General features: G+C 28.1%; 1 protein-coding gene across 1 annotated transcript; it reads left to right on the plus strand.

Moving 5' to 3' along the window:
• Nucleotides 1–743: 743 nt before the first annotated feature.
• LOC133817550 (mitogen-activated protein kinase kinase kinase 18-like) lies at nucleotides 744–2,167 on the plus strand. The gene has a single exon (XM_062250102.1). It carries the CDS (start codon nucleotides 890–892, stop codon nucleotides 2,132–2,134), a length of 1,245 nt encoding a protein of 414 aa, XP_062106086.1. The 5' UTR covers nucleotides 744–889; the 3' UTR covers nucleotides 2,135–2,167.
• Nucleotides 2,168–10,715: the final 8,548 nt, after the last annotated feature.

Consider the following 10,715-nt stretch of genomic DNA (forward strand, 5'->3'; position numbering starts at 1 on the left):
AAAAAAAAAACCTATACTTGGTTTTGACTTTGACAAATCCATAGATAAATAAAAAAAGAAGAGAAACACACCTTTTTTATTTTCACGATGAAGCGCAAAAAAAAAAGCGAAATTTCTTGCATTAAGTCATAATTGTCTCTGTAGTTTTCAATTCAAATATTCATACACTAATTCACATTAGTAACACAATAGTAAGTGACAAAATACTTGGATAAAACTATCTATCTATATTCCTTTTCCTCATAACAGAAAGAATAAATAATAATCAATTTTGACAATATGTTTGGACACATATCCACTAATATCAACTCCACACAAAATTTGAAAATTGATGCTAAAATTCAACCATATTGTTGGCTAAACCCACCCGTCTAAGCTTTTTCAAAGACTTATTATTATATTACATACCCAAGCAAGCAAACTCGGTCTCACACACTTACAAAACAAAGAATCAAGTTTGGATTATCCATCCAAGCTACCGTATCTCCTAACCCCTAACCCCACCAGTACTACCACTCCCCTATTACTTGTACCATCCCAAATCAATCTTCTGTTCACACACTCAGAAAACCCTCAAACCTTTAACACGTGCCCACGTGCCGCTTTGCCAAGACATCAGACCAGGCGGAAATTGCCGTCAACTCCACCCAAATATCGACACGTTCATAACTCACGTTAAAGGTATCGTCAACTCTCTTTCTCTCTAGAGAGAGAGAGGTCGGGAGAGACACCTAACCAACCAATAAAAACTAACCATTTTAGAATTCTTATACTAAATACTCATATCACTTCCCCATATATAAACCCCATTTTAACCTACTCAGATGACCAAGTAAAGCTTTCAAAAGTTCCAAACTTTATTTTCTCTTTCTTTCCTAGACTCTCCCAAATGGACTGGAGCAGAGGACACATCATCGGCCGAGGTTCTTCGGCCACAGTCTCCGTCGCCACCTCTGCCTGGTCCGGTCAAGTGTTCGCCGTCAAGTCAGCCGAGCTGTCCCACTCCAAAGCTTTGCAACAAGAACAGAGCGTTCTCTCTTCTCTTATTAGTCCTCATGTCGTGAGCTACATTGGTCAAGACATTACCACAGAAAACGATAGGCCCATGTACAATCTCTTCCTCGAGTACATGCCCGGAGGGTCTCTAACCGACGTCGTTTCTCGCCTCGGCGGGCGACTCGACGAATTGTTGATAGGACACTACACGCGGGAAATCGTTCGGGGGTTAGAGTATCTTCATTCCCTTGAGATAGTGCATTGTGACATTAAGGGTCGGAACATCTTGATCGGCGAAAAGGGTCCAAAAATAGCTGATTTTGGCTGCGCTAGACGGGTTAATTCCGCTGGCCCGATTGCCGGAACGCCAATGTTTATGGCACCGGAGGCGGCGCGTGGTGAACACCAGGGGTTCCCTAGTGATATTTGGTCTCTGGGGTGCACAATTATCGAGATGGCAAGCGGAGGCTCGCCGTGGCCTGATGGCAGTGACCCAATTGCGATTCTTTATCGGATTGCTTATTCCGGCGAGTCACCGGAGATTCCGAGTTTTCTTTCCGACGAAGCGAGGGATTTCTTGGGAAGGTGTTTAAGGAGGAATCCAGAGGAGAGGTGGACGGCGAGTCAGCTTTTAAAGCATCCATTTATTGGAGAGTCGAAGCAAAACAACGAATCGAATAATTCAAAATCTATCTCTCCAACAAGCATTCTCGATCACGAAATATGGAATTCGTTAGAAGATGAATTGGAGAGTTTCAGTAATTTCAGTAGTGTATCGAACGTTGGAGAGTCGGCGGCTGATAGGATCAGACGGCTGTCATCAGTGGGTCAAACGACATGGAGTTTGGAACAGAACTGGATCACGGTAAGAAGTAGTAATGATGATGAAGAAGAAGAAGTTGATATGGTTGGTGGGTCAGGGGAAAGAGTCTCGGCTTCTTCATTGAGCAGTTGTTGCGACTGTTCAAGTTTATTATTAGAGTTAAATTTTAGTGATAAAAACAGGGCAGACATTCTTGAAGTCTTTCCTCATAGAGAACAGACTAGTGTTGTTGTTGTTAATTTCAACAATCTCATTCTTGAGAATGATAGACACAAGTTGTTACTTCCTTTTTGTTCAACATTTTTGAAATTATAGAAATTTATCCAAATCCCATTTTTGTTTTTCTTTTTTCTAAGGCTTTTTTACTGTTATTCATTGATGAGAGTTCTCTGTTTATTTTAGTGCATTAGACTAAAATCACTACTTGTCACAGTTTATTTTCTAACAAATCCCTTTCCAAATATTCACCATTAAGAAAGAACACCCAAGAATAAAAAAGACAAATGGTAATTATTAACAAACCAATTTACTGTTGAAGTAAAAAAAAATAATAAAAAACTTTTACATCGTACTCTTTGTTTGTAATTTGTAGTTGGTATATTTAATTTGGGAAACTTTCCATAACTCACAAGAGTTTCAAAGTGAGCAATCTAATTTATTACAGATTCCTGAGCATGCATTTTTGGTAGGTTTGGATGTAAATGTAAATAGTTAAAGAAGTGAATCCACCAACAAGAAAGATAAAAAAAATTAATTTTTTTTTCTCTATTATAACAGTACATATACCAACCCCAGACTGAGTAATGCAACCTAGGTTGGGATCATTTCTGTTAATGGCTTTTTTTCTTTATTATAATTATTCATTTTTTCGATGAGTTGGTCAAGTTGGAAGCTCTTAAATCGCTATACTAAGCCAACTGTCAATTAGATGGGAATTGTACCAATCACCTACTTCCATAATTCAAATTATAATTTTCCTCCCTGTTTTTTTTTTCCGTCATAAAATTCCCACAATTAATTTTTTTACATATTTTATTAAGAACAACTCTTTAAGGGAAGGTGGAAGAGAATATTATTGTGTATTTGATTATAGACACTAAGGTCACTATATGTGGCCAAAGCTTTACCAAGTGTAAATACATGGCATGGAGCTTTGGGTTTGGCTAGAGTAAAGCGCTGTAAAGGTTTTTTATAATGTATAATATTTTTATTCTAATTCCTTCTACGCTATCTTATAGCTAGTTTGTCGAACTTATAATTGCCAAAATCAAAAACAAAAACAAAAAAAAGAACGAATGTCCAAAAATAGAGAAGTGTGGCCGAAACACGAAAGAAAAAATATCTTGGTCAACTATAGTTAGTTACTCAGCGTCATTGATGAGGTAGACTATAGATAATTTATTTATTTATATTCATAGAGAAGATTAAGAAAATTTAAGAATTTGAGTTATTGGTAAGTGATAGAGTGGACGAAATTGGGGTAGGGTTAGGCTAAAAAGAATCGTTGTAATTTTAAAGCCAATTTAAAAAAATTAATAAAAAAACGTTGCCTGTTATTTAGGCAACCCTTGTCTAAGTTTCTAGAAGTCATGAGGATAGAGGTAAGGGCCTTTAGTAGCATTGGAATAGAACACTTTACTCAAGGTTGCTTGGAGAAACGTTAATTATTAAAGTGGTATTTTTTAAAATGCTTAAGTTAAGACCACACTTGAAAGAAAAAAAAAACTAGGTCGTATGAATTGGTTCTGAATTATTGATATGTTAACATCAAGTAATAATGATTTATTTAAGTTTTAGTTAGATTTATTGTGTAATTACTTTGGATTAATCAAGTACGTAGTTATTACTATTACACCAATCGAATTAATTTCACTTAACCAATTAACGTTTAAGGAGCTTTACGCACCCGTACATAGGATTAATTTTAGTAGTAATATATAATAGTGATTGTTTTCCATCACTATTTATAGGTAAAAAAAATAGAGGGGAAGATTTTGCATTTTAGATTAAAGAATGTTGACATCATGTATATTTTATATACTAGATGTCAGTTTGTTTATTTTTATTTATATAATTTATTAATTATATTTATTAAATTTGTATTTTTACATAATAAATAAAAAATATTATATATAAAAAAAATTACATAAACATATTAAATAAAAAATTAAACTAAAACACATTTTACCATTCTTTTTTAAATATATATAATATGATAACATTTTTAAACATTAATAATTTTTTTAATAAAAATTAAGATTATATATTATATATTATTATAATAATATTTTATAATATTTAAATTTATATTGATATAAGTATTAAATATCTAGTATTAAATATTATTATCAAAATAATATTTTATAATATTTGAATTCATATTAATATAATTAGTAAAAAAAATAGGATTATATATATTATTATCTCAATAATATTTTATAATATTTATATTTATATTAACATAGTTATTAAATATCTAGTCTTGTATTATATAATATTATAATAATGGTATTTTATAACATTTGAATTTATACTAATATAATTGTTATATATGTAGTTTTATATTAAATATTATAATAATAATGTTATATTATAATATTATAATATTTAAATTTATATTAATATAATTGATAAATATCTATTTTTAAGTTAATTTTAATGGTATATTCTGTTAAATATTTAGAATATTTTGTTAAAGTTAACATAACAAACCGTTAAAATCAAGAATTCCCGTTATCAACACACTTATTATATAGAAGATATATATATCTTTTCTATATAATATGTGTGTAGATAACGGAAATTCTTAGTTTTAACGATTTTTTAATTTTTTAATGTTAATTTTAACGGAATATTCTTATATTTAACAGAATATTCTTATATTTAACGGTAGTTTGTAAACACTTAAACTTAAATAAAATAAAATAAATAATTAAAAAAATTAAAATAAGATATTTTTGAGATATTTTATAATGATAATTATTTAAAAATAATAAATAATCAAACAAATTAAAATATGATATTTTTCCAGATATTTTACAATGATAATTATTTTAAAATAATAAATAATTAAAATATGATATTTTTGAGATATTTTACAATAATTATTTAAAAATAATAAAATTATACGTTTTATAACTTAAATCAAATTTAATTAAACTTAAACTCACTTATTATAATAATATCATATTAAACATATAATATAATCTACTATGAATTAGCAACAAATTACTTTTTTAAAAAAACTAGCAAGAAACTTAAATTTAAAATCCACGTATAATATTTAATATTACATTAAACATATAATATATAATCTCTTGTTGTCACTCTCAAATTCAAAAACTAATACAAACATAAACTTAAACAAAAATGAATAAATTATTTAATTAAAATAGGATATTTATTTCAAAATTTATATGACATTAATATAAATTTAATAAATATAATTAATAAATTATATAAATAAAATTAAAGAAACGTGCAATATATATACCAGATACAAGCAACGTGTAATATGCACGTTTGCTTAGCTTTATTAATATACTTTATTAATTATTTTTATTAAATTTATATTAATATTATATAAATTTTAAATAAATATCCTATTTTAATTAAATAATTTATTTATTTTTGTTTAATTTTATGTTTGTTTTAGTTTCTGAATTTGGGAGTGACAACAAGAGATTATATATTATATGTTTAATGTAATATTAAATATAATACGTGGATTTTAAATTGAAGTTTTTTACTGTTTTTTTTTTAAAGCAGTTTGTTGCTAATTGATAGTAGATTATATTATATGTTTAATATGATATTATTCAAATACATGAGTTTAACTTTAATTAAATTTTATTTAAGTTATAAAATATTTGATTTTATTATTTTAAAATAATTATCATTGTAAAATATCTCAAAAATATTTTATTTTAATTTGTTTAATTATTTATTTATTTATTTTGTTTATTATTTTAAAATAATTATCATTGTAAAATATCACAAAATTATCCTATTTTATTTTTTTTAATTATTTATTTTATTTGAGTTTAAGTAATGTGTACAATCTACCGTCAAATATAAAAATAGTATTTTAAATGTAAGAATATTTCGTTACAGTTAACATTAAAAAAATAAAAAACTGTTAAAACCAATAATTTTCGTTAAAATAACCTAGTACTTTTTAGGTCAAATTTATGTATTGAAATATGTTATATTATTTTAAATAATATAATGTTAGATTAAATAATGTGACATAATGTGATTAGTCACACCTTGTAACATATTATTGAGAGTCAAAAAAATTGGACACGTGTGTGCCATATTTAGGAGTTACAAAATCAATAACAAATTTGTAACTCCCAAATATTACCCAATAATGTGTAGATTGTGTATAACACATTTTAGTTTGGATTTCACAAAACCATTATGAAATATAGTTTTTGGAGACATGTTTTAACTCTCATTAGGTGTATGGAGGTTACAAAATCATGTGAGAAAGGGTTTGTGACGTTTTAGAAAAACTGAAAATAATGTGCTGAAAATGGCATGTGGCTGAGGCCACTGTTTATCCCTGGTCGCGGCCTGGGGGACAGAGGCCAGTGATACTCCTTGCCACGGCCACTGATACTCCTGGCCGCGGCCAGTGAGGCTGACAGCCAATACCACTTTTCAGTTTTTTCCCATTTGAACAGTTATAACATCCCAAGTAACTCCCAAATCTCCATTTTAATTCCATAAACATCCAATTAAACATTGGTAACAACCATAGGGGTTGGTGGAATTTGAAAATCAAAGGGTATCTCATACTCTATAAATAGGAGCTTAATGCTCACTTATAAGACACACCATTTTCTATCCACAAAGCACTTGATTGAAAAATACACCATAGATGCTTGATAATTCCAAACAGCTATTTCTTTGAGAGATCCCTTAGTGCTTAGAGAATAGGGGAAATAAGCTCTTGGACAAAGGTTTTGAACCTTGTTCAAGTTGGTGATCCCATCTACTCTATACTTTGGTTGTGTGAGAGTTTGTGTTCTTATTATTGTTCTTTTCATTCTTTTGATCTTGTTGTTCCTATTTTACTTATATTATCATTGTTTTGAGTTTGTAATATTCTTCTTCTACATCTTTCTATTTACTTGTGTTTTGTGCAATTGAGTTGTAACATTTCTTTAATCAATATTACCTTGTCTATTGTATTTTTTGCATATAGTTGTATTTTGGTTTTCCACATTTCCATTGAGTATAATATATATTCTCTAACAATCAAAAGCTTCATTTCCTTTTCAATGGAAGGAGAAACCATAGAGATCTTATGAGGATCCAACTTTGAAAAGATGGTAAGATAAGGTAATGTTCTTCGTTGGTTTTCTTAAAAGTGTTGGAGATGTGCCCTGAAAGCATATGTAGTAGACATTGTTTTTATGAAATAAATAAATAAATTGAATTTGTTATGTATATATTTTATGGACTATATTATTCTATGATAATATTATGTAAATATCAGGAAAATTCCTAAGTTCATGTATGTAATCTCAAACACGTATTAGTACGAGAGGATTGTGTTTGAGATAAATGAACTTGAATAGTTCGCAGTAAAATAAAGTTATGGAATCTTTAGATTAATTACTGCAAGTACGGTCCACTAGTATTATGAATACATGTGATCTAGATCCGGATCACTAGTGTGGTAGGACACTTTAGTGGAGGTGCTTTATATATTGAGAATATATAGAACTGGACCAGATATGTTTATTAATACTTAGTTAAATACCGTTTCGAAGTATTAATTAAATATATCAACTGATGATCATAAACAAATAGATCTTAATCCTGAGGTTACTATGAACTCCTGTTTATGTTATATGAGTTCTTTGATTCACTTGTTAGGGTCTGTCAGAATGATCAGGCTAAAAACTTTTGTTTTGGGAACTCATTAATATAGATGGCTGGGGACATAGTATACAAATATGGAATCTATACCTTCTCGCAAGAGATTGAATGATGGTTCTCTTAAGGGTTGACTTTTGGGACTGAAAGGTTATTGAACTCAAATTCATAATTTAGTTATGAATTAACCTTCACTAGTAGAGTCAATGGTACTTAAGGAAACAAGACATAATTAAAAGGGTAAAACGGTAATTTTATTCCCGATTAATTATGAACCATTATTAGAGGGTCAAGTTGTATGCAATGATTAAATCAATGGACGCTTTATGATTATAAAGTACTCAATAAATGAAATGTCTATAATTACAAGAGTGCAGTCTCATATTTATAGTGGAATAATCATGAGATTAATAAATTAAGATTATTTAATTAAAGAATTTAATAAATAATCTCAAATTTATTGGAGCTTGGAATTATAGGTCCATAGGTCCCCATAGCGGCTCTATCAACACTGTTCAAGGTAAGAGTTGATATGAAGGGAAAATAGTTTAAAGACATATTTAAGAAGAAGTTTGTTCTTCAGGCCAAATATGCAATTATATGATAATAGTGATTAATTAATTAATTACAAATTAGTTGTAGTTAACAAAATTAATTAATATTTAATTATTATATAATTTTCGAAATTATATTAAATAATTAAATTAAATTTCGAAATTTAATTGAATAATTAATTAATTGTAATTTTCGAAATTATGATTAATTAAATATTTATTTTCGAAAATTTTGGGTTTAATTAATTAGTAGAATTAATTAAATATCTTTATTTGAGTGGGAGAAAATAATCTGATAAGTTCAAATTGGATTTGAATTTAAAAGATTGATATTTATTCAAATAATTAATTATATTTGATAATTAATTAAAAAGATAGTTAATTTGAATTCAAATTTGAATTAACTATCAGGTTGTTAGATCTTATCTGACAAAGAAATTTGAATAAATAATTAAATAAAATTTGAAAAACCAATATCCCTAGAAATTAGAAAGCTACACGTTCACACACAGTCACTGTGTGTGGCGTGTAAGGGCTGGCATTTTCAGGGATGAGATTTTCAATTTTAATTGTTTAATTAATTAATTAATGGATAATTCAAAAAATTGTTTTTTGGATTTTTTCATTAATGGAATAATTAATTAATTAAAAATTAAATTGTAAAATGGTTACAGATTTAATTTTTAAATTTTGAATTTTTTCTGTTAAGTATGACTGATCAGAAAATTATTCAGATAAAATAAGTGAAGAGAGTGAGACTACTCTGACAATATTCGCTCTGTGAAAAATAGAACGATAGTTTTCTCTCTCCTTGAAAATAAAGAACCAATTCTCAGGCCTATTATCTTGATCTCATGAGTTGAGTACATCAAGAAGAATCACAAATAAACTATCATTCATTCTCTAAGTGCCCACACATTTCTTGAGGTGTAGAGAACGCTTTGGAAGATCTTGGTGTGAGTACGTGGGAGCAGCTTGGATAGGAAGATCGTTCTAAATACGAAAAGATAGCAAGGACACTTGATAGGCTTCAAGAGGTATGATTTCTATTAGTATCTTGTTTATGATTAATGTATGTATATTAATGGATCCGCATATTTAAAGGTAGTTTAAATATGTTACAAAATTTTTGTTGTACACTGGGCCAACCACACCACCTTTCCGCTGCGTATTAGGAAACTCGTTCCTAACAAGAAGATCTAATGACTTTCATACAGTGATAGAAATGAGAAGAAGAAAATTTTATAAATGAGGTTCATTGTTTCTAATCTCCTATGTTTTTGCAAATATAGTGGTTAGATTAGAAGATAATCAACATCTTGAGTTTTTGCTATATGTGATTAATTAACATATTGTGTAAATAATCTAGTAGATTATTGAGTAATATACTAGCATGTTATATAATGGTCTTATTTTGTGATAATGATAAATTATTATAATGACAATTTTATGAGTTTTATATGATATGTATAAATATATTGATTTTGTGAATCAATAGAAATGTGAAATCATATGTGTATGATATTTGTAATTTATGTTTACATATTAATAAAGAGTCATGTTAGTATGATATAAGTCATACGTGTTGAAAATTATGTGAAATTATATTGAAATATAATCATGCAAACATTTGTGAGATGTTAATAGGTTTTATCCTACATTATTGTTAGTATGTGATTTGTAAATAAAAGAATTATTTGAGAATTTAAAAATTTCTCATTTAAAAGATGAGCATCTCATTTTATGAGATAAGAAAAGATGAACCCAAGGGGGTTACATCTCTTAATAATTGTGTCTTGCTATTGCAAAAAAAAAAAAAAAGGATCAAGGTGGTTCCAAAATTTTGAGGTAGCACATTGTCCAATAGACTTAAAGTCTAAAGTGTGATCAAATGAAATATATTTGAGAATTATTTAGTGACTATAATTCTTAAATATTCAATGTCTCAAGGAGAAGATATTTCAAAATTGGAGAAACAATTTTGAATATTTACACCAATAGTGAACAGATAACTTTATTCATTGTAGTTAAAGATGGTGGTATGTTTAAATTAATCTCAATGAGGAGATAATTCTTAAACTAAAGCATAAGAAATCAAAGTGTTTAAATAAATCAATAAGGGTTTATTTTCTTTGATTTAAAGTGTTTAAAAAAATGACATCTTCAAATTGATTTTGATGAGAAAATCAATGGATGTCAAAGCGGTGTTTTCAAAAGAATCTCAAAGAGACTCTTAGAAAATACACAAAAGTTGTTTTAAGTGATTTTGAGATTATTTAGACAACTAAAAGTGAAAATTAGTAATTATTTGTTTGAGAAATTTTCACATGACATTTGTGTTCACATATTTTATTTTGTGAAATATATAAAAGAAATCAACCAAGTGAAAGTTACTTTCAAAGAAGTGTGTCTTGATATTGCAAGTAAATGACTCAAAATAAACTAACATTGAG

Source organism: Humulus lupulus, chromosome 2, assembly GCF_963169125.1.
Source record: "Humulus lupulus chromosome 2, drHumLupu1.1, whole genome shotgun sequence".
Taxonomy (NCBI): Eukaryota; Viridiplantae; Streptophyta; class Magnoliopsida; order Rosales; family Cannabaceae; genus Humulus; species Humulus lupulus.

What these genes read in the sequence shown, in the direction of transcription:
- LOC133817550 (XM_062250102.1), top strand. Translation starts at nt 890, where the DNA reads ATGGACTGGAGCAGAGGACACATCATCGGCCGAGGTTCTTCGGCCACA.